This window comes from Oncorhynchus keta, chromosome 36 (assembly GCF_023373465.1).
Source record: "Oncorhynchus keta strain PuntledgeMale-10-30-2019 chromosome 36, Oket_V2, whole genome shotgun sequence".
NCBI lineage: Eukaryota > Metazoa > Chordata > Actinopteri > Salmoniformes > Salmonidae > Oncorhynchus > Oncorhynchus keta.
This window is the reverse complement of record NC_068456.1, coordinates 20,559,154-20,584,727: the sequence shown is the minus strand read 5'-3', so window position 1 is coordinate 20,584,727 and position 25,574 is coordinate 20,559,154. Positions and strand designations below refer to the sequence as shown.

General features: G+C 43.5%; 1 protein-coding gene across 8 annotated transcripts in view; it reads right to left on the bottom strand.

Annotated features, from left to right (window-relative positions):
* LOC118369412 (protein bicaudal C homolog 1-like) overlaps window positions 1-21,984 on the bottom strand; it is a 77,070-nt gene extending 55,086 nt beyond the window's left edge. For 3 of the 8 annotated variants that reach the window (XM_052498645.1, XM_052498646.1, XM_052498647.1), the window contains exon 1: window positions 21,505-21,984. In XM_052498645.1, coding sequence (XP_052354605.1) covers window positions 21,505-21,697 — 193 coding nt within the window. In that variant the 5' untranslated portion in view covers window positions 21,698-21,984. The remainder of the gene's footprint in view (window positions 1-21,504) is intronic. The other 5 variants (XM_052498640.1, XM_052498643.1, XM_052498641.1 and 2 more) reach the window with 2 other exon arrangements.
* Between the last annotated feature and the right edge of the window lie 3,590 nt (window positions 21,985-25,574).

The following is a 25,574-nucleotide window of genomic DNA, read 5'->3' as shown; positions in this document are numbered from 1 at the left end:
AAGGTACTGAAAGTAACTGAAATAAATGACTATCGCCCCATAGCACTCACTTCCGTCATCATGAAGTGCTTTGAGAGACTAGTCAAGGATCATATCACCTCCACCCTACACCCACTTCAATTTGCTTACCGCCCCAATAGGTCCACAGACGATGCAATCGCCATCACACTGCCCTATCCCATCTGGACAAGAGGAATACCTATGTAAGAATTCTGTTCATTGACTATAGCTCAGCATTCAACACCATAGTACCCTCCAAACTCATCATTAAGCTTGAGTCCCTGGGTCTTGACTATAGGCCGACCAATTAATCGGAATGGCCGATTAATTGGGGCCGATTTCGAGTTTTCATAATCGGAAATCGGTATTTTTGGGTGCCGATTTTGCCGATTTAAAAAAAAAATTATAATTTGTTTTATTTATTACCTTTATTTAACTAGGCAAGTCAGTTAAGAACACATTCTTACTTTCAATGATGGCCTAGGAACGGTGGGTTAACTGCCTTGTTCAGGGGCAGAACGACAGATTTTCACCTTGTCAGCTCGGGGATCCAATCTTGCGACCGTACAGTTAACTAGTCCAAAGCTCTAACCACCTGCCTCTCATTGCACTCCACGAGGAGCCTGCCTGTTACGTGAATGCAGTAGAAGCCAAGGTAAGTTGCTAGCTAGCATTAAACTTATAAAAAATATTCAATCATAATCACTAGTTATAACTACACATGGTTGATATTACTTGTTTATCTAGCGTGTCCTGTGTTGCATATCAATGCAATGCTGGGGGATGATTTAACAAAAGTGCATTTGCGAAAAAAGCACAATCGTTGGACGACTGTACCTAACCATAAACACCAATGCCTTTCTTAAAATCAATACACAGAAGTTTTTTTTTTTTTTAAATCTGCATATTTAGCTAAAATAAATCCAGGTTACCAGGCAATATTAACCAGGTGAAATTGTGTAATGTCTCTTGCGTTCATTGCAGAGTCAGGGTATATGCAACAGTTTGGGCAGCCTGGCTCATTGCGAACTAATTTGCCAGAATTTTACATATGACATATGACATAACATTGAAGGTTGTGCAATGTAACAAGAATATTTAGACTTAGGGATGCCACCCGTTAGATAAAATACCGAACGGTTCCGTATTTCACTGAAATAATAAACGTTTTGTTTTCGAAATGATACTTTCCGGATTCGACCATATTAATGACCAAAGGCTCGTATTTCTGTGTGTTATTATGTTATTATGTTATTAACTAAGTCTATGATTTGATAGAGCAGTCTGACTGAGCGATGGGAGGCAGCAGCAGCCTCGTAAGCATTCATTCAAACAGCACTTTTGTGCGTTTTGCCAGCAGCTCTTCGCAAGCACAGAGCTGTTTATGACTTCAAGCCTATCTGCCTAATGGCTGGTGTAACCGATGTGAAATGGCTAGCTAGTTAGTTGGGTGTGTGCTAATAGCGTTTCAAACGTCACACGCTCTGAGACTTGGAGGAGTTATTCCCCTTGCTCTGCAAGGGCCGCGGCTTTTGTGGAGCGATGGGTAACGCTGCTTCGAGTATGGCTGTTGTCGATGTGTTCCTGGTTCGAGCCCAGATAGGGACGAGGAGAGGGATGGAAGCTATACTGTTACACTTCTTATAGTGCCTATAAGAACAACCAATAGTCAAAGGTATATGAAATACAAATGGTATAGAGAGAAATAGTCCTATAAATACTATATTAACTACAACCTAAAACCTCTTACCTTGGAATATTGAAGTCTCATGTTAAAAGGAACCACCAACTTTCATATATTCTCATGTTCTGAGCAAGGAACTCAAACGTTAGCTTTTTTACATGGCACATATTGCACTTTTACTTCTCCAACACTTTGTTTTTGCATTATTTAAACCAAATTGAACATGTTTCATTATTTATTTGAGGCTAAATGGATTTTTATTGATGCATTATATTAAGTTAAAATAAGTGGTCATTCAGTATTGTTGTAATTGTCATTATTACAAATAAATAAAATAAAAATCAGCCGATTAATCGGTATCGGCATTGAAAAATCATAATCGGTCGACCTCTAGTCTTGACCCTGCCCTGTGCAACTGGGTCTTGGTCTTCCTGACGGGCCACCCCCAGCTGGTGAAGGTAGGAAGCAACATCTCCAATCCACTGATCCTCAACACTGTGGCCCCACAAGGATGCGTTCTCAACCCTCTCCTGTACTTCCTGTTCACCCACGACTGCAAAGCCATGCACGCCACGAACACAATCATCAAGTTTGCAGACGACGCAACTGTGGTAGGCTTGATTACCAACAACGACGAGACAGCCTACAGGGAGGAGGTGAAGGCCCTCGGAGTGTGGTGTCAGGAAAATACCCTCTCACCCAATGTCAGCAAAACAAAAGAGATGATCGTGGACTTGAGGAAACAGCAAAGGGAGCACCCCCCTATCCACATCGACGGGACAGCAGTGGAGAATGTGGAACATTTTAAGTTCCTTGGTGTACCTATCAAAGACAAACTGAAATGGTCCACGCACACGGACAGTGTGGTGAAGAAGGTGCAACTGCGCCTCTTCAAACTCAGGAGGCTGCAAAAATGTGTCTTGTCACCGAAAACCCTCACAAACTTTTACAGGTGCAGAATCGAGAGCATCCTGTTGGCTGTATCACCACCTGGTACGGCAACTGCACCGCCCACAACTGCAGGGCTCTCCAGAGGGTGGTCTACACAAGGCATCACCAGGGGCAAACTACCTGCCCTTCAGGACACCTACAACACCCGATGTCACAGGAAGACAAAAAAGATAATCAAGGACAATAACCACCACTGCCTGTTCACCCCACTTCTATCCAGAAGGCGAGGTCAGTACAGGTGCATCAAAGCTGGGACAGAGAGATTGAAAAACAGCTGCCTACCTACAGACTTGATATCATTGGCCACTTCAATAAATGGAACACCTGTCACTTTAATAATGCCACTTTAAGAATGTTTTCATATCTCACATTACTTATCTCATTTGTATATACTGCACTATCTATTCTATACCTGTTAGATACTGCTGCACTGTCGGATCTAGAAGCATAAGCAATTCGCTACATTCGCAATAACATCTGCTAACCATGTGTATGTGATCAATAAAATGGGATTTGATTATGTGTACAGAGCGAGAGATGATTACATTCCTCTTACCCTCCAAAACAAGTAAATAGTGTTGGAGCTGTAGAATGATGGCCTCATTTGACATACGATGAAATCAAAAACAAATTATCCTCTGTAGCGCCATACGGTCAGATGCCGAGCAGTTGCCATACCAGGCGGTAATGCAACCAATCAGGATCCTCTTAATGGTGCAGCTGTAGAATTTTGAGGATCTGGGGACCCTTGCCAAATCTTTTCAGTCTCCTGAAGGGGAAAAGGTACTGTCGTGCCCTCTTCACAACTGTCTTGGTATGTTTGGACCATGATAGTTCGTTAGTGATGTGGACACCAAGGACCTTGAAATTCTCAACCCGCTCCACTTCAGTCACATCAACATTAAGGGGGGCCAGTTTGGCCCTCCTTTTCCTATAGTCCACGATCAGCTCCTTTGTCTTGCTCACATTGAGGGAGAGGTTGATGTCCTGGCACCTCACTGCGAGGTGTCTGACCTCCTCCCTGTAGGCTGTCTCATCGTCCATCGGCCTACCACAGTCATGTTCTCTGCAAACTTAATGATGGTGTTGGAGTCGTGCGTGGCCACGCAGTAGTGGGTGAACAGGGATTACAGGAGGGAACTGAGCACGCAACCCAGAGGGGCGCCTCTGTTGAGGGTCAGCATGGTGGATGTGCTGTTGCCTACCCTCACCTCCAGTTGCAGAGGGAGGTGTTCAGTCCCAGGGTCCTTAGTGCCCTCCAAGCGCATCACTAAGCTATGGTGTTGAACGTTGAGCTGTAGTCAATGAACAGCATTCTTATGCAGGTGTTCCTTTTGTCCCGGTGGGAAAAGATAGTGTGGACTGCAATAGAGATTGTGTCATCTGTAGGGGTGGTAGGCAAATTGGAATGGGTCCAGGGTTTCTGGGATGATGGTGTTGATGTGAGCCATGACCAGCCTTTCCAAGCATTTCATGGCAACAGATGCAAGTGCTATGGGGCAGTAGTAATTTAGGCAGGTTCCCTTGGAATTCTTGGGCACAGGGACTATGGGGGTCTGATTGAAACATGTAGGTATTGCAGACTGGGTCAGGGAGAGGTTGAAAATGTCAGTGAAGTCACTTGCCAGCTAGTTAGAGCATGCTCTGAGTACCTGTCCTGGTAATCCGTTTGGCCCTTCGGCCTTGTGAATGTTAAAGTTGTTAAAGGTCTTACTCATTATCGACTATGGAGAAAGTTATCACACAGTCGTCCAGAACAGCTGGTGCTCTCATGCATAGTTCAGTGTTGCTTGTCTCGAAGTGAGCATAGAAGGCATTTCGCTTGTCTGGTTGGCTTAAGTCACTGGGCAGCTCACGGATTGATTTCCCTTTGTAATCAGTGATAGTTTGCACGCCCTGCCAATATGGATGAGAGTCAGAGTCAATGTAGTAGGATTCAATCTTAGTCCCGTATTGATGCTTTGCGTGTTTAATGGTTTGTCCGAGGGTGTAGTGGGATTTCTTATAAGCGTCCGAATTAGTGTCCTGCTCCTTGAAAGCGGAAGCTTTAGCCTTTAGCTCATTGCGGATGTTGTCTGCAATCCATGGCTAGTGGTTGGGATATGTACTGTGCGTACAGTCACTGTGGGTATGACGTCATCGATGCACTTATTAATAAAGCCAATGTGGTATACTCCTCAATGCCATTGGATGAATACCGGAACATATTCCAGTCTGTGCTAGCGAAAAAGTTCTATAGCTTAGCATACGCTTCATCGGACCACTTCCTGTGATAGACAGCTACGAAGAATATAGATTAAAACTCTCTCGTTAGATAGTGTGGTCTACAACTTATGATGAAGTATTCTAACTCAGGTGGGCAAAACCTCAAGACTTCCTTAATATTAGAGATCACACTGCAGAACGGAGGGTAAAGGCCAATTATCCACTCAGCGACAGTCTTGCCAGGCATCTGGCTTTACGACCTCTGCAACAGCGTCTCCTCTGCATGCGAATGACCAAGATTTGGGCCTGGTCCGGGATGAGCAGTATATCCTTTGCGTACGACTCATTAAAGAAAAACAAATCCTTGTCCAGTTCGAGGTGATTAATCGCTCTTCTGATGTCTAGAACCTTATTATGTACAAAAAAAGCACAAACAAATCTAAGGATGATGGTTGGAGTTTTTTGGAGCATGAAAAGTGAGGAAAACCCAAAGGCACCATCTAAATCACAATACCTGGCGAGACAAATCCTGGTGGGGCAGCAGTAACAGAGTGACTTAAGCACAGAGCTCTTAGGACATTGGGGTGTAGACTCTAGAGCAAGGCTTTGGTACTCACAGTATGTTTATGGACATTAGAACTAAAGCAGAACACAAAACTATCTTTGCTCTGACACAAACAGGAAAATATACTCTGACCAGTAATCACTGGTTTAAAACGGTAACCAGTAATCACTGGTTTAAAACGAGAAAAGAGAAGGACCGTTGTAAATTAATACAAGATAAATGCTTATGTGGTTAAATTACCAACAGACAATATATCACAGAGACAAGGAAATCACTGTCAGCATATAAAGACCGAGGTGGAACTGCCTAAAGCTGTAGCCAAATTGTTTTTGTTTTGAACCGCTGTCCAAATTTCAGGTTTCCAAAATGTCTGTCCAAACACTCTTGCATGTACTTGTGAAAGTGAGCTGGCTTTAAGTCCTTCGACCAGCTGTGTGAAATAGCCCCTTAGGACAAGTCTGAATGAACTACTACCACTCCCAGATAGAATGGAGTGGAATATAGCGAGAGCAGGATGTTCTTACCATGTTTCTCCACCCACCAGATGCTCTCAAGCAGAACACTATGAGCGTCAGCACATCTCAGCTGATTCAACATGGAAATGACAGTACACACGGGGGAGTCTTTAAAAAACACACACACACCATCTGCATGCATGCCCAAACCGCGCACGCACCACTTGAGTTATTGCTTAAGACAAGTTTGGTGAAATCATTCACCATTTAGAACTGTGCAGCACGCAATACTACGCCTCTTGAATCTTGCCATCCCCATCAATCTCTCTGAGAAATGGTATGACAGTGGGCGGCATTAAGATTGATCTAGCTCTATAAGAGAGGACCACTGGAATGTTTAGACGATAAACAGAAGGATGTGTTTAACACTAACGATTTCTGCCAAAAACATTATTTTTCATTGACAAGCCTGTTTAAATAAATCAACTCTAAATGAGCAGGATGAAAGCTGTGATGTTTCCATCCAGTATATCACCTTTCAACAGACAAGTTGCTGGCAGCACTTGAGAAAACAGATATGGACAGAGCACTATTGAGTCTTCCTCTATGTGGTCCTCTGGCAAACCATCACACAGGTTAGCATCCATTCACTAAACTTCAGTTCCTGAGTAGCTCTCGACTCCCGCACTATCCACATAATCGTATCTAAATCAGTAAGGACGGAAGGACCCAGGAAGTAGTAGCTACAGCCAAACAAGTTGTCAACAACCTCCGGTCACTGCTGCTGGCCAAATGTTGGAGAGGCTCAGAGAAAAAACATTATATCCATGGCCATGCCAATTTCTTTTAAGCCATGCATATTTGTTATTTCGTCTGCTGTTGTGGGACCTCTTAAATTCGTAATCACTTATGCACTTTGTAAGAAAGGCAACAGCTGTAAGAAAGGCAACAGCTCAAACAACCCTTATTCTTGTGTTCCTGTCCAGAACACAGGCTGCTGTCGTCTCCGAATGACTTCTTTCACAGGAGAAGAAGGCATGTGCAGTTGCCAGGCAACTGTGAAATAATAAATGAATAAACAAACTCCCAGATGTGTAATGTTGCAGTGGAGTTGACAGACTGCCAGTACTGGGCCCGTATTCACAAAGCGCCTCAGGGTAGGAATGCTATTCTAGGATCTGTCCATACCATCTTACTCATTATGATCTAAAAGGCTAAACTGATCCTAGAACAGCACTCCAACTGTTGAGATGATTTGTGGATATGGCCCTAGAAAATAAAATATGATACAGAAAGCTTACACAACTCACAATCCATAAAACACTAGACAGTTTAAGACATACCACATAAACAGTTAATAAGTATAAAACACACTTAACAAATTGGTCCTTTTTCTAACTAAAAATACAAGTCAAATAACAAACAAATAGGAGACCCAGACAAACTAATTTACAACCACTGAGTCAGTCTGTTGGTTTAATTGCTAAGTAGAGGCATTAGAATGAGGTGCAGGAATGATGCTTTATCACATTGTGGGCGTCTACCCGTCTCCCCCCATTGGTGAATTGGGGGTGAGTTGTTGCAAACTTGCCAGAAACATTTCACAACCTAAGTATTCCCCTTGTACCTGGTATGTAGCGTAAGAACCTACTCCAGAGGGGCTGGAGAAGTCGGTTTCACTAAAACAGACGGAGACAGTACCCTAAACACAGCTAATAGCCGACAGTAGAATTCATATACCAAATTCACTCACATAAATAACCAGCTTTCATCTACACTTTTTTTTTTGTTTGTTATCTGAATGTGTGGGAATTCATTCCTTGATGACTTTGACGAACGGCATCCACAGTCCACACAGACACAGCCAAATCAACAAAGTAACTAAATTGGGGCCTTTTTGAAATGACCAGCGTCCAGCCAACTCCATCAAACTAAACATGATGTTTCTGTTCCCTTTCTTTCCTTTTTCCTTGATCCCATTGAAGAATATTCTAGCAACAGCCAGGACCAGGTCCACCAACCAAGAGCATTCTCTCCAATCAGGGCATGTGGAGAAAAAGCAGATTGTACTAAATGTTGAATGAAGTGAAAGAACAACTAACCACGAAGCGAGGTTCTTTTAAGATAAACACAGCACTCAAAGGGGAGAGAGTGGTAGTTCAAAAAAAGTACAATTATAGCAGCCGCAAACCAGCCAGAATGTAAATCTACACTTTAAAGGTGCAGAAGAAAAAGAGCTCTAGGTGAAGTAAAAAAATATTATTAAAAATAATATATATTAATTTCACAGTTTCAGAAGCAGAGAAATGGGTCAGAGAGCCCGAGTCAAGTCGGACCGTTGAAACATGATTCCAGGTTTTATTTCGAGTAATGACATGCAGGTTTTTCCACAAGAAAATACCTCAATTATATTAGAGCTCCTGAACACTTCATCATGCATGGGATAAAGGAATTCAATGTGTAAGCAAAGTTCAATATAATTGTTAAATTGTATCAGGATGTTTCAGAAAAGGTTGGAAGAGAGGGGAGCTTCAGTATACAGAGAGGGGAGCTACAGTATACAGAGAGGAGAGCTAGAGGATACAGAGTGGAGAGCTAGAGGATACAGAGTGGGGAGCTAGAGGATACAGAGTGGAGAGCTAGAGGATACAGAGTGGAGAGCTAGAGGATACAGAGAGGAGAGCTACAGTATACAGAGAGGAGAGCGAGAGGATACAGAGTGGGGAGCTACAGTATACAGAGGGGAGCTACAGTATACAGAGAGGGGAGCTACAGTATACAGAGAGGGGAGCTTCAGTATACAGAGAGGAGAGCGAGAGGATACAGAGAGGAGAGCGAGAGGATACAGAGAGGAGAGCGAGAGGATACAGAGAGGAGAGCTAGAGGATACAGAGTGGAGAGCTAGAGGATACAGAGAGGAGAGCTAGAGGATACAGAGTGGAGAGCTAGAGGATAGAGAGGAGAGCTAGAGGATACAGAGAGGAGAGCTAGAGGATACAGAGAGGAGAGCTAGAGGATACAGAGAGGAGAGCTAGAGGATACAGAGTGGAGAGCTAGAGGATACAGAGTGGAGAGCTAGAGGATACAGAGAGGAGAGCTAGAGGATACAGAGCGGAGAGCTAGAGGATACAGAGCGGAGAGCTAGAGGATACAGAGTGGAGAGCTAGAGGATACAGAGTGGAGAGCTAGAGGATACAGAGTGGAGAGCTAGAGGATACAGAGTGGAGAGCTAGAGGATACAGAGAGGAGAGCTAGAGGATACAGAGTGGAGAGCTAGAGGATACAGAGAGGAGAGCTAGAGGATACAGAGTGGAGAGCTAGAGGATACAGAGTGGAGAGCTAGAGGATACAGAGTGGAGAGCTAGAGGATACAGAGGGGAGAGCTAGAGGATACAGTGGAGAGCTACAGTATACAGAGAGGGGAGCTAGAGGATACAGAGAGGAGAGCTAGAGGATACAGAGTGGAGAGCTAGAGGATACAGAGTGGAGAGCTAGAGAATACAAAGTGGAGAGCTAGAGGATACAGAGTGGAGATCTAGAGGATACAGAGTGGAGAGCTAGAGGATACAGTGGAGAGCTACAGTATACAGAGAGGGGAGCTAGAGGATACAGAGGGGAGCTAGAGGATACAGAGGGGAGCTAGAGGATACAGAAAGGAGAGCTAGAGGATACAGAGGGGAGCGACAGTATACCGAGAGGAGAGCTAGAGGATACAGAGGGGAAAGCTAGAGGATACAGAGGGGAGCTACAGTATACAGAGAGGGGAGCTACAGTATACAGAGAGGGGAGCTACAGTATACAGAGAGGAGAGCTAGAGGATACAGAGGGGAAAGCTAGAGGATACAGAGGGGAGCTACAGTATACAGAGAGGGGAGCTACAGTATACAGAGAGGAGAGCTACAGTATACAGAGAGGAGAGCTACAGTATACAGAGAGGAGAGCTACAGTATACAGAGAGGAGAGCTACAGTATACAGAGAGGAGAGCTACAGTATACAGAGAGGAGAGCTACAGTATACAGAGAGGAGAGCTACAGGATACAGAGAGGAGAGCTACAGGATACAGAGAGGGGAGCTACAGTATACAGAGAGGGGAGCTACAGTATACAGAGAGGAGAGCTACAGTATACAGAGAGGAGAGCTACAGTATACAGAGAGGAGAGCTAGATGATACAGAGGAGAGCTAGAGGATACAGAGGGAGCTACAGTATACAGAGAGGGAGCTAGAGGATACAGAGAGGGGAGCTACAGTATACAGAGAGGGAGCTACAGTATACAGAGAGGAGAGCTACAGTATACAGAGAGGAGAGCTACAGTATACAGAGAGGAGAGCTAGATGATACAGACAGGAGAGCTAGAGGATACAGAGGGAGCTACAGTATACAGAGAGGAGAGCTAGAGGATACAGTGGAGAGCTACAGTATACAGAGAGGGGAGCTACAGTATACAGAGAGGGAGCTACAGTATACAGAGAGAGGAGCTACAGTATACATAGAGGGGAGCTACAGTATACATAGCGGGGAGCTAGAGGATACAGAGAGGAGAGCTAGATGATACAGAGAGGAGAGCTAGATGATACAGAGAGGAGAGCTAGAGGATACAGAGGGGAGCTACAGTATACAGAGAGGGAGCTAGAGGATACAGAGAGGGAGCTACAGTATACAGAGAGGGGAGCTACAGTATACAGAGAGGAGAGCTACAGTATACAGAGAGGAGAGCTACAGTATACAGAGAGGAGAGCTACAGTATACAGAGAGGAGAGCTAGATGATACAGAGAGGAGAGCTAGAGGATAGAGGGGAGCTACAGTATACAGAGAGGAGAGCTAGAGGATACAGTGGAGAGCTACAGTATACAGAGAGAGGAGCTACAGTATACATAGAGGGAGCTACAGTATACATAGAGGGGAGCTACAGTATACAGACAGGGAGCTACAGTATACAGAGAGGGAAGCTACAGTATACAGAGAGGGGAGCTACAGTATACAGAGAGGAGAGCTACAGTATACAGAGAGGAGAGCTACAGTATACAGAGAGGAGAGCTACAGTATACAGAGAGGAGAGCTACAGTATACAGAGAGGGGAGCTAGAGGATACAGAGAGGGAGCTAGAGGATACAGAGAGGGAGCTAGAGGATACAGAGAGGGGAGCTACAGTATACAGAGAGGGAGCTACAGTATACAGAGAGGAGAGCTACAGTATACAGAGAGGAGAGCTACAGTATACAGAGAGGAGAGCTAGATGATACAGAGAGGAGAGCTAGAGGATACAGAGGGGAGCTACAGTATACAGAGAGGAGAGCTACAGGATACAGAGAGGGGAGCTACAGTATACAGAGAGGGGAGCTACAGTATACAGAGAGGGGAGCTACAGTATACAGAGAGGAGAGCTACAGTATACAGAGAGGAGAGCTAGATGATACAGAGAGGAGAGCTAGAGGATACAGAGAGGGGAGCTACAGTATACAGAGAGGAGAGCTAGAGGATACAGTGGAGAGCTACAGTATACAGAGAGGGGAGCTACAGTATACAGAGAGGGGAGCTACAGTATACAGAGAGAGGAGCTACAGTATACATAGAGGGGAGCTACAGTATACATAGAGGGAGCTACAGTATACATAGAGGGGAGCTAGAGGATACAGAGAGGAGAGCTAGATGATACAGAGAGGAGAGCTAGAGGATACAGAGGGAGCTACAGTATACAGAGAGGGGAGCTAGAGGATACAGAGAGGGAGCTACAGTATACAGAGAGGGGAGCTACAGTATACAGAGAGGAGAGCTACAGTATACAGAGAGGAGAGCTACAGTATACAGAGAGGAGAGCTAGATGATACAGAGAGGAGAGCTAGAGGATAGAGGGAGCTACAGTATACAGAGAGGAGAGCTAGAGGATACAGTGGAGAGCTACAGTATACAGAGAGGGAGCTACAGTATACATAGAGGGGAGCTACAGTATACATAGAGGGAGCTACAGTATACAGAGAGGGGAGCTACAGTATACAGAGAGGGAGCTACAGTATACAGAGGGGAGCTACAGTATACAGAGAGAGGAGCTACAGTATACATAGAGGGGAGCTACAGTATACATAGAGGGAGCTACAGTATACAGAGAGGGAGCTACAGTATACAGAGAGGGGAGCTACAGTATACAGAGAGGGGAGCTACAGTATACAGAGAGGGAGCTAGAGGATACAGAGAGGGGAGCTACAGTATACAGAGGGGAGCTACAGTATACAGAGAGGGGAGCTACAGTATACAGAGAGGGAGCTACAGTATACAGATACAGAGAGGGGAGCTACAGTATACAGAGAGGGGAGCTACAGTATACAGAGAGGGAGCTACAGTATACAGAGAGGGGAGCTACAGTATACATAGAGGGGAGCTACAGTATACAGAGAGGGAGCTACAGTATACAGAGAGGGGAGCTACAGTATACAGAGAGGGAGCTAGAGGATACATAGAGGGGAGCTACAGTATACAGAGAGGGAGCTACAGTATACAGAGAGGGAGCTACAGTATACAGAGAGGGAGCTACAGTATACAGAGAGGGAGCTACAGTATACAGAGAGGGGAGCTACAGTATACAGAGAGGAGCTACAGTATACAGAGAGGGAGCTACAGTATACAGAGGGGGAGCTACAGTATACATAGAGGGAGCTACAGTATACAGAGAGGGGAGCTACAGTATACAGAGAGGGGAGCTACAGTATACAGAGGGGAGCTACAGTATACAGAGAGGGAGCTACAGTATACAGAGAGGGAGCTAGAGGATACATAGAGGGGAGCTACAGTATACAGAGAGGGAGCTACAGTATACAGAGAGGGGAGCTACAGTATACAGAGAGGGAGCTAGAGGATACATAGAGGGAGCTACAGTATACAGAGAGGGGAGCTACAGTATACAGAGAGGGAGCTACAGTATACAGAGAGGGAGCTACAGTATACAGAGAGGGAGCTGCAGTATACAGAGAGAGGAGCTACAGTATACATAGAGGGGAGCTACAGTATACAGAGAGGGGAGCTACAGTATACAGAGAGGGGAGCTACAGTATACAGAGAGGGGAGCTACAGTATACAGAGAGAGGAGCTACAGTATACAGAGAGGGGAGCTACAGTATACAGAGAGGGGAGCTACAGTATACAGAGAGGGGAGCTACAGTATACAGAGAGGGGAGCTACAGTATACAGAGAGGGAGCTACAGTATACATAGAGGGGAGCTACAGTATACAGAGAGGGGAGCTACAGTATACAGAGAGGGGAGCTACAGTATACAGAGAGGGGAGCTACAGTATACATAGAGGGGAGCTACAGTATACAGAGAGGGGAGCTACAGTATACAGAGAGGGGAGCTACAGTATACATAGAGGGGAGCTACAGTATACAGAGAGGGGAGCTACAGTATACAGAGGGGGAGCTACAGTATACAGAGAGGGGAGCTACAGTATACAAAAGGCACAAACACTTTATCACATACTGTATTGGCATAATGTCTGCTTGCCATGATGTTGAGGAGCAGAGTATAGAGTGATGTTAAAGCTCCAATTGAAAAAAACATTTGAGTAACATTATACCAAAGTTTATTCAGGTTTACACCACATACTTGACATACTTTGAGCTCCCTCATGATGAGTCACTGTAATGCCCTCAGTAAACACCACTTAAAACAGCCCATTAGTTTAATAGTATGACTATGGACTGTGGATATGAACCCTTTCAAGGTCTAACAGTATGTGGTTCTGGAGGTTGAAACAGTCCTGTGTTCTCCTACAGTAGAGAGTGGTGGCTGCAGCACATTCCCCCACACAACACTCACTTCCTGTCTGAAGCTCTTACTCAGCACCCAGGAGGAAGACGAGGATAGGGGCCTATACCCATACACTATTTCAGGACAGAATGTGGACGTGCCGCAGAGAGAAGACCCTTTTTCTGCTTTTCGACCCAGTTTGTGCTTCTTTCCATCCAGGATCAGTTTTACATTGCCTTCAATGTACTCAGTTCCATCCCTACTGGGGGACAGAGTGTATAATGTTGCAAGGCATAGCCTACTTGGTGACATTGTACGGTTAACAAATGCCGTTTGTTTAGGATGCATGAGAATACTGAAGTAAACCTGTAGGCTACAAGGTAGCAGCAAATCTGCACGTTTATCATTTGTTTTCGAAGAGCGTTTTTACACCTCAAGGCCAAGATACAGCTACCCAATAATTGTCAGGTAGAGGTTTAGGGGAGGGAAACAAAATGTTTCAATGAAGAAAATTATTAATTTAATTACGGGGGGGTGTAGTTAGTTAACTAACATATAGTCTATACTGTAGGCCACCAGAAGTCTATACAAAGATTTCACTTAACTTCAAATTAACAATAAAATGTTGTTAGGAAAAAGGTAACCCCAATAAACAATGGCCAGTTGAGAGAGTCTCCAAAACACATGTTTACCTTGCTTGTAACTATGGAAACTACACATACATGGACATATTCACACACATTTGATTTGGAATATATGACTAAGAGGAAATGTTTTCCCACACTTTAGTTAATAAACTACCAATCTCATTAAAATTATATTTTTTATGTGACCAGAGGATCATAAAGAAGTTTCCACTTCATTCAAGCTTTCCTCCTGCACCAACAACGCACAAGAACTTGAGGTATGCAGACAGTTACTGAGAGATTTTTGCAAACATTTACAGACTTAAAATCATTAACTCGACTCTGTCAATAGCCTCGGTTTTTCGGATGACTGCCTTGCCTGGTTCACCAATTACTTTGCAGACAGAGTTCAGTGTGTCAAATCGGAGGGCATGCTGTCCGGTCCTCTGGCAGTCTCTATGGGAGTGCCACAGGGTTCAATTCTCGGGCCGACTCTTTTCTCTGTATATATCAATGATGTTGCTCTTGCTGCGGGCGATTCCCTAATCCACCTCTACGCAGACGACACCATTCTATATACTTTCGGCCCATCATTGGACACTGTGCTATCTAACCTCCAAACAAGCTTCAATGCCATACAACACTCCTTCCGTGGCCTCCAACTGCTCTTAAAACGCTAGTAAAACCAAATGCATGCTTTTCAACCGATCGCTGCCTGCACCCGCATGCCCGACTAGCATCACCACACTGGATGGTTCCGACCTTGAATATGTGGACACCTATAAGTACCTAGGTGTCTGGCTAGACTGCAAACTCTCCTTCAAAACCCATATCAAACATCTCCAATCGAAAATCAAATCAAGAGTCGGCTTTCTATTCCGCAACAAAGCCTCCTTCACTCACGCTGCCAAGCTTACCCTAGTAAAACTGACTATCCTACCGATCCTCGACTTTGGCGATGTCATCTACAAAATTGCTTCCAACACTCTACTCAGCAAACTGGATGCAGTTTATCACAGTGCCATTAGTTTTGTCACTAAAGCACCTTATACTACCCACCACTGCGACTTGTATGCTCTAGTCGGCTGGCCCTCGCTACATACTCGTCGCCAGACCCACTGGCTCCAGGTCATCTACAAGGCCATGCTAGGTAAAGCTCCGCCTTATCTCAGTTCACTGGTCACGATGGCAACACCCATCCGTAGCACGCGCTCCAGCAGGTGTATCTCACTGATCATCCCTAAAGCCAACACCTCATTCGGCCGCCTTTCGTTCCAGTACTCTGCTGCCTGTGACTGGAACGAATTGCAAAAAAAAAATCGCTGAAGTTGGAGACTTTTATCTCCCTCACCAACTTCAAACATCAGCTATCTGAGCAGCTAACCGATCGCTGCAGCTGTACATAATCTATTGGTAAATAGCCCACCCATTTTCACCTACCTCATCCCCACAGTTTTTTATTTATTTACTTTTCTGCTCTTTTGCACACCAATATCTCTACCTGTACATGATCATCTGATCATTTATCACTCCAGTGTTAATCTGCAATATTGTAATTATTCGCCTACCTCCTCATGCCTTTTGCACACATTGTATATAGACTCCCCTTTTTTCTACTGTGTTATTGACTTGTTAATTGTTTACTCTGTGTAACTCTGTGTTGTCTGTTCACACTGCTATGCTTTATCTTGGCCAGGTCGCAGTTGCAAATGAGAACTTGTTCTCAACTAGCCTACCTGGTTAAATATATATATATATATTTTTAAACTGGTTATCCATTGACTGCCAATTCAAGATATTTCAATTTGACCATGTCATTTAATTTAGAAGTAGGGCACCAAAACAACTTGTGATAATCTGCAACGGAGGCAATGCACGGGGGGCTTGTAGTACCATTTCTATTCAGCTCATTATTTCCATATTGCTCCAGAAAGGAACTGTGCTAAACAAAGTGAGTGTTAGTGGATATAACCTTCTAATGTGGTGATGTACGGTGGAGTCATCATGACGTTTCTAATGTACCCACTGTGTTTCTCTCAGACAACAACCCTTTTCTCCTCAAACTTCAAATCTTACACACGTTCTTCAGCTCAAAGCCTCAAAAACAAACGGCAGGGGAAACAGACAAAACAGAGGACACTGTAAAAGCCATTGTATCCTCAGCCCCACTTATAGTACACGTTATAGGAGATAATGTGTCCGATAGTAAAAACAGACCTTTGACCGATAGAACAGATCTGTGTGAGTGTTGGCGAATATTGACATACAGTTGAAGTCGGAAGTTTACATACAGTACACCTTAGCCAAATACATTTAAACTACATTTTCACAATTCCTGACATTTAACCCTAGTAAAAATGCCCTGTCTTCGGTCAGTTAGAATCACCACTTTATTTTAAGAATGTGAAATGTCAGAATAATAGTAGAGGGAATTATTTATTTCAGCATTCATTTCTTTCATCGCATTCTCAGTGGGTCAGAAGTTTGCATACACTCAATTAGTATTTTGCAGAATTGCCTATAAATGGTTTAACTTGGGTCAAACGTTTCAGGTAGCCTTCCACAAGCTTCCCACAATAAGTTGGGTGAATTTTGGCCCATTCCTCCTGACAGAGCTGGTGTAACTGTGTCAGGTTTGTAGGCCTACTTGCTCGCAAATGCTTTTTCAGTTCTGCCCACAAATGTTCTATAGGATTGAGGTCAGGGCTTTGTGATGGCCACTCCAATACCTTGACTTTGTTGTCCTTAAGCCATTTTGCCACAACTTTGGAAGTGTACTTGGGACCATTGTCCATTTGGAAGACCCATTTGCGACCAAGCTTTAACTTCAACGGTCTTGAGATGTTGCTTAAAAAAAATCCACATCATTTTCCACCCTCATGATGCCATCTATTCTGTGAAGTGCACCAGTCCCTCCTGCAGCAAAGCACCCCCACAACATGATGATGCCCCCCCCGTCCTTCACGGTTGGGATGGTGCTCCTTGGCTTGCAAGCCTCCCCCTATTTCCTCCAAACATAGCGATGGTCATTATGGCCAAACAGTTCTATTTTTGTTTCATTAGACCAGAGGACATTTCTCCAAAAAGTACAATCTTTGTCCCCATGGGCAGTTGCAAACCGCAGCATGGCTTTTTTATGGCGGTTTTGGAGCAGTGGCTTCTTCCTTGCTGAGCGGCCTTTCAGGTTATGTCGATATAGGACTTGTTTTACTGTGGATACAGATACTTTTGTACCCGTTTCCTCCAGCATCTTCACAAGGTCCTTTGCTGTTGTTCTGGGATTGACTTTTCGCAGAAAAGTACATTCATCTCTCGGAGACAGAACACATCTCCTTCCTGAGCGGTATGATGGCTGCGTGGTCCCATGGTGTTTATACTTGAACAGGGTACCTTCAGGCATTGGGAATTGCTCCCAAGGATGAAACAGACTTGTGGAGGTCTACAAAAATAATTCTGAGGTCTTGGCTGATTTCTTTTAATTTTCCCATGATGTCAAGTGAAGAGACACTGAGATTGAAGGTAGGCTTTGAAATACATCCACAGGTACACCTCCAATTGACTCAAATTATGTCAATTAGCCTATCAGAAGCTTCTAAAGCCATGACATAATTTTCTGTTATTTTCCAAGCTGTTTAAAGGCACAGTCAACTTAGTGCATGTAAACTTCTGACCCACTGGAATGGTGATACTGTGAATTATAAGTGAAATATTCTGTCTGTAAACAATTGTTGGAAAATGACTTGTGTCATGCACAAAGTAATGTCCTAACCGACTTGCCAAAACAATATTTTGTGGAGTGGTTGAAAAACGAGTTTTAATGACTCCAACCTAAGTGTATGTAAACTTCCGACTTCAACTGTGCATGGGAAAGAGATGCTCATCTGTCATACTGTATATTTCAACACCATCCGGATACAGGCTTAATGGATTTTATAGGGAGGCTTGGAAAGAAGTCACACTGCAATGCAAGCCAAGAGGAGGCCTACATTTGGCTATTCAGATAGGACTCATTACTTCACTAAATGAAAGCTTACACACATTCCTAACAGGTGTTTTTTCACTCTAAATGAAGTCTTCCAAAACTTCTCAATAGTAGAAGTTGAGATGGGAGATGTTATTTGAACCACCTTTTAACATTAGCCAGGCTTCATGCAGGACCTTTCCCTTTTGCATAATGCAGGTTACACAAGTTTCCAAGCATTGGAGGCCAGAGATACCGTCACAGCTGATAAAACCTGGAGTGAAAATATACTGAAGTTCCCACACAATGATTTAACTATAGGCCAAACTCTGGGCTGTGTCCACTTCAGGACACCGAGTCCCACATCAACAAAGCCCTCTCCTCCAATGAAAACAGATTTTACAGCGCTGACGGTAACACGCAATGACCAATAAAAGCATCCTAAACAGGCTTGGAGTTAAATATACAGTATATTGGTTAATTATGCATTAAAAAAAACAACCACCCAAGGATGCTCTTACTACTGATGAAGACGGAATGTTTTAAAAAATATGTCTGCAAGCCCTATGGGATAGAGTACGTCCTTCAACTCTTCGAGAATAGAGAAAGTCCATTTTTTTAAAAAGTCTAATGCTGTTTCATGGTTGAGGTTGCACGATCACTCACTCTGAACCACTGAGAGAATCTTCCAATTGGCTTATTCATCCCCCTCCGCTCCCTTGTAACTATTCGCCAGGTCATTGCTATAACTGAGAATGTGTTCTCAGGCAACCTACCTGGTAAAATAAGGGTTCAATTCAATTGAATCTCAATTGGATTTCCTTAATTCCGCATGACATATACTCCCTCCTCTCCTCACATCCTTTTGAAAAAGGTAAAAGGTAAATCGAGGAGGCGAAGAAAGGAAATGTGGAAATAAATGCACTTGTATGAAATTGGACTATCCTTCTCCACTAGAATGTCATTAGGCTAATGACGTTTAAAGAACTGGAATCTCCAAGTACCTGTGTAAAGTGGTATAGAATTTTGAGCTAGTTGAGCTAGACATTTTATAGATAAAATGATAAACATACCCTTTTATTAAATGTGTGCATGCATTTCTCATCTGAGAAAACAAGTTGTTTCAAAACGCATCCATGGTAGGATACACCTGAGCATCTTCCCCCGGAAGAGGCAATTGAGGGAGAGGAGCAAACTCCTCTGTTCCTCTATTAACGAATAGACACTCTCCTTCATGGCCACCACTTATAGGTTTACCGGGTCACGGAGGACTCAAGGAGAGAACAGACTTTTGCCCAATTGAGAAAGGCCAAAGACTGACCACAGACAAAACAAATAGTAATATTCACTTCATGCCACTGGCTGAATGTTAACATGGAGACATCCTGCCATGATCATAGAAACTACTAGAAAACAACATGTTAAAGAGATGGTCACTGCCACACACGCGCAACCTGAGGTAGGGGATACAGGGGATACAGTACACACATCACACACACACACACACACACACACACACACACACACACACACACACACACACACACACACACACACACACACACACACACACACACACACACACACACACACACACACACACACACACACACACAGTATGTGCAGAAGACTTCAGTTTAGGGACAGCCTCTGGTTAAGTTGTTTTCCTGGAAAAGGAAGGGATGACATGGAGCTTTAAGGACTGTAGAGTAGCACAGCAGCAACGGGGCCACAACCACGAGGAGCTGGAAGTGTGGGTGAAAGAGAGAGAAAGACAGACAGAAAACCTATAACAGTTTTTTCTTCAACTTCAAAACACAGAACTACAGAGCAGGTTTGATAAATGTGCTCCAATTAAACAGGCATTTTTATAATAATGTCCACCCACACAGATCTGGATTATCCTGGGCATACACAGAGGAGAAGTTCGGAACAACATTCATCAGAGGTCAACTTATTATAATCAAAATAGTACTGTAATGAAAGGAAAGATTATCAAGGGAGAGTAGATCAATCTGTAGCCCACTGAGTAGATATCCAACAGGATGAGAAAGAAGCGTCAAGAGAGACAAAGACATGGGTTGTCTTGTGTCAAGCTGAATAGGAAACCCATTGTTTTGCATGATATCTCAGCTTCCATGGGTTGTTTTCATTGGGTTCATTATCTCCTGTTGTTAATGTTCCCTGTATGGCCTTGTTGGGCTGTTTCTCCAGCTGATGGCAACTCACAGTCTTCCTGTGGGATTGATAGTCTTCAGTTACATAACGCTGGTTTCTTCTTCTACAAGATGCGTTTTGCAATAACTGATGAGAATCTCACCCTTTACATTCCAAGGGACTTATGTCAGTCGTTCAACTGTTCAAAGACATGACGGTGACAGAGATTGTGCTGGAGTAGCTACGAATGGGAATACAACTTTATCACCATCTGGAAAACAGTGGGTGCAAATACGCTTTGTATCTCAGACAGATCATTGACTATAGGTTTGTACAGTACTGCACATACAGACTACATGAGATATTGACAAAATAGTATTCTTAAACACTTTGAATTAGGTTAAATAACCATAAACAACGTGGGCTTTTGCATCGTTATAGGTTACCAATGACCAGGAAATATTTTCAGGTTGGTTTGGTTTCATCGATAGAAGTGTTTTCAGCTATTGAGGTATCAGAACGTAAAACTTCAGCGATGACCATAACACGTGCTCATAGCGACTCCTATTGGTCGAGTCGTGTTCATGATTCTCAACTGCTGACCATGGCACAAACATTATAGATGCAGGTGAGGTGACCGAGACTTCAGTCAGAATTGAATGACTAGTTTTGCATAAACAATTGTACCGTGTCTAACGTTTGTTTTAATTAATGTAATATTGAGGCAACTTTCTATAGAAGACGATGCCCATTCTAGAAAAATACATGCCATTGATTACATCTCAATACCAACCGAGCAGAGGGAACCACAATGTGTCATTTGCTTTCGGTGATCAAAAGAAACTACAAAGAAATGTTTCAAATTATGGCCAAAATTCTTGGAACCGGACAGTCTCCGAAGACATCAAAAATAAGTAAACGAGCGACAAAGTAACATCAGGCCTACACATTCCCGGACAAGGTAGACACGAAATATAGACAAATAATGTTCATGGGGAAAAAACTGCAAATACCATATGAAGTGGGAAAATTTGTTTTTGGAAGCATACAGTTGGCATAGTTCCCATTTCCATAACAAAGGAATGTTTTAAAATGTAGTCAAAGTTTTCAAATGTAGCAACACAGAGCACCATATGCCTGTGATTTTTCTTTAGGCCTACCTAATAACATGATTTCCAGTTTCTTGCGGTCCACTCGAAATCTCTCCTCCGTCCACTCCGGGTCTGGTAAGGCATGGGGTCCGCTCAAGTCATCCTCGGAGCCGGCGACCGGGGAGTCGGTACTGCGCTCGCTGTTCGAGCCCTGGTCGGACTGTTGCAAGTATCCGCTCAAAGAGTCGCACTGGGCAGCCATTGCGCTGCGCAGAAACGTTTCCAGTGGCCACTGCGTTTCGAACTAATTGTAAACTACCAAGTTGTGGATTGTAAAAGCTACTTCCCTACATTTATCACTTCGAAATTGTGTTCAGACTCATTGTTGCGCAGTGACTTATTCCTCGACCATTTCCTCGAGCCCCCTCTGATGTCCTCATAGAGTACCGCTCTAAAAATAGTCTGATCTACAGTTTATTTTCTGAGTCTAGAGCACAAGTAAAAGTTTCACGTGTCAGGCACAACTCGAAGACGTGGGACTCCTCCCAAATGTAGTTTATGGCATTCCTTCCCATCATTTGTCCAAATTAACCCTTTTCAGATCATCACTATTGACTATCAGGTATGAAAAGCATAGGCAGTGGTGGAACAGGTACCCAATTGTCATACTTGAGTAAAGGTAATGTTCCCTGATAGGAAATTATTCAAGTAAAAGTGAAAGTCAACGTGTAAAATACTACTTGAGTAAAAGTCTAAAGTATTTGGTTTTAAATATACTTAATATTTCTTATATGAACCAAACGGCACAATTTTTTTTTAAATTCATGGGTATCCAGGGTCACACCAACATATCGTTTTTTTCGCTCATCAATCTACACACAATACCCCATAATCACAAAGCAAAAATAGGTTTAGATTTTTTTCCACATTTATTAAAAATTGAAAACGGCCATGTCACATTTACATACACTACTGGTCAAAAGTTTTAGAACACCTACTCATTCAAGGGTTTTTCTTTTCTTTTTACTATTTTCTACATTGTAGAATAATAGTGAAGACATCAACACTATGAAATAATACATATGGAATCATGTAGTAACCAAAAAAGTGTTAAACAAATAAAAATATATTTTATATTTGAGATTCTTCAAATAGCCTTGATGACAGCTTTGGACACTCTTGGCATTCTCTCAACCAGCTTCACCTGGAATGCTTTTCCAACAGTCTTGAAGGAGTTCCCACATATGCTGGCTGCTTTTCCTTCACTCTGCGGTCCGACTCATCCCAAAACATCTCAATTGGGTTGAGGTCGGGGGATTGTAGAGGTCAGGTCACCTCATGCAGCACTCCATCATTATCCTTCTTGGTAAAATAGCTTTTACACAGCCTAGAGGTGTGTTGGGTCATTGTCCGGTTGAAAAACAAATGATAGTCCCACTAAGCCCAAGCCAGATGGGATGGCATATTGCTGCAGAATGCTGTGGTAGCCATGCTAGTTAAGTGTGCCTTGAATTCAAAATAAATCACAGACAGTGTCACCAGAAAAGCACCCCCACGCCATAACACCTCCTCCTCCATGCTTTACGGTGGGAAATACACATGCGGAGATAGTCTGTTCACCAGCACCTCGTCTCACAAAGACATGGTGGTTGGAACCAAAAATCTCCAATTTGGACTCCTGACCAAAGGACAAATTTCAACCGGTCTAATGTCCATTGCTCGTGTTTCTTGGCCCAAGCTAGTCTCTTCTTATTGTCGTGGTTTCTTTGCAGCAATTCGACCATGAGGGCCTGATTCACACAGTCTCCTCTGAACAGTTGATGTTGAGATGTGTCTGTTACTTGAACTCTGTGAAGCATTGATTTGGGCTGCAATTTCTGAGGCTGGTAACTCTAATGAATGTATCCTCTGCAGCAGAGGTAACGATGGGTCTTACATTCCTCTGGCAGTCCTCATGAGAGCCAATTTCATCATAGCACTTGATGTTTTTTTCAATTGCATTTGAAGAAACGTTCAAAGTTCTTGACATTTTCTGTATTGACTGACCTTCATGTCTTAAAGCAATGATGGACTGTCATTTCTCTTTGCTTATTTGAGCTGTTCTTGTCATAATATGGGCTTGGTCTTTTACCAAATAGGGCTATATTCTGTATACCACCCTACCTTGTCACAACACAACTGATTGGCTCAAATGCATTAAGAAGGAAAGAAATTCCACAATTTAACTTTTAAGAAGGCACACCTGTTAATTTAAAGCATTCCAGGTGACAACCTCATGAAGCTGGTTGAGAGAATGCCATGTTTGCAACGCTATCAAGGCAAAAGGTGGCTACTTTGAAGAATCTCAAATATAATATATATTTTGATTTGTTTAACACTTTTTTGGTTACTACATGATTCCATGTGTTATTTCATAGTTTTGATGTATTCACAATTATCCTACATTGTAGAAAATAGTAAAAATAAAGAAAAACCCTTGAATTAGTAGGTGTGTCCAATCTTTTGACCAGTACTGACCCTTTACTCAGTATTTAGTTGAAGCACCTTTGGCAGCAATTACATCCTCGATTCTTCTTGGGTATGATGCTGCAAGCTTTGCACACCTGTATTTGGGGAGTTTCTCCCATTCTTCCCTGCAGATCTTCTCAAGCTTTATCAGGTTGGCTGGGGAACGTCGCTGCACAGCTATTTTCAGGTCTTTCCAGAGATGTTTGATCGGTCCAGGCTCTGGCTCAGCCACTCAAGGACATTCAAATCAAATCAAATTGTATTTGTCCCATGTGCCAGTGAAATGCATACTTGCAAGGCCTTAACCAACAATGTTTTAAGTAGGTAAGAAAAATGTGTTAAGTAAAATTAAATAGAAAATAAAAGTAACAAATAATTAAACAGCAGCAGCAAAATAGCATTAGCGAGGCTATATAAAGTGGGTACCAGTACAGAGTCAATGTGCGGCGGCATTAGTTAGTCGAGGTAATTGAGGTAATATGTACATGTAGGTAGAGTTAAAGTGACCATGCATAGATAATAAGCAGAGAGTAGCAGCAGTGTAAAAGAGGTAGCCCTTTAATTAGCTTTTCAGGAGTCTTATGGTTTGGGGTTAGAAGTTGTTAAGAAGCCTTTTGGACCTAGACTTGGTGCTCCAGTACCGCTTGAGATGCAGTAGCAGAGAAAACAGTCTACGATTAGGGTGGCTGGAGTCTGACCATTTTTCAGACTTGCCCCGAAGCCACTCCTGCATTGTCTTGGCTGTGTGTTTAGGGTCATTGTCCTGTTGGAAGGTGAACCTTCACCCCAGTCTGAGGACCTGGAGCAGGTTTTCATCAAGGATCGCAATGTACTTTGCTCCTTTCAACTTTCCCTCGATCCTGACTAGTCTGTAAAACATCCCCACAGCATGCTGTTGCCACTACCACCACGATTCACTGTAGGGATGGTGCCAGGTTTCCTCCAGACGTAACACTTGGCATTCAGGCTAAAGAGTTCAATCTTGGTTTCATCAGACCAGAGAATCTTGTTTCTCCTGGTTTGAGTCCTTTAGGTGCCTTTTGGCAAACTCCAAGTGGGCTGTCATGTGCATTATACAGGAGTGCCTTCGGGTCTGGCCACTCTCCCTTAAAGGCCTGATTGGTGGAGTGCTGCAGAGATAGTTGTCCTTCTGGAAGGTTCTCCCAGTCTCCACAGAGGAACTCTGGAGCTCTGTCAGAGTGACCATTGGGTTCTTGGTCACCTCCCTGACAAAGGCCCTTCTCCCGATTGCTCATTTTGGCCAGGTAGCCAGCTCTAGGGAGAGTTTTGGTGGTTCCAACCTTCTTCCATTTAAGAATGATGGAAGCCACCGTGTTCTTGGGAACCTTACATTTTTTGGTACCCTTCCCCATTGATGTACCTCGGCACAATCCTGTCTCGGAGCTCTACGGACAATTCCTTCCTGGCTTGGTTTTTGCTCTGACATGCATTGTCAACTGTGGAACCTTATATAGACAGGTGCGTGCCGTTCCAAAACATGTCCAATCAGTTGAATTTACCACAGGTGGACTCCAATCACGTTGTAGAAAAATCTCAAGGATGATCAATGGAAACAGGATGCTCCCCGAGATCGATTTCAAGTCTCATAGCAAAGGGTCTGAATACTTACA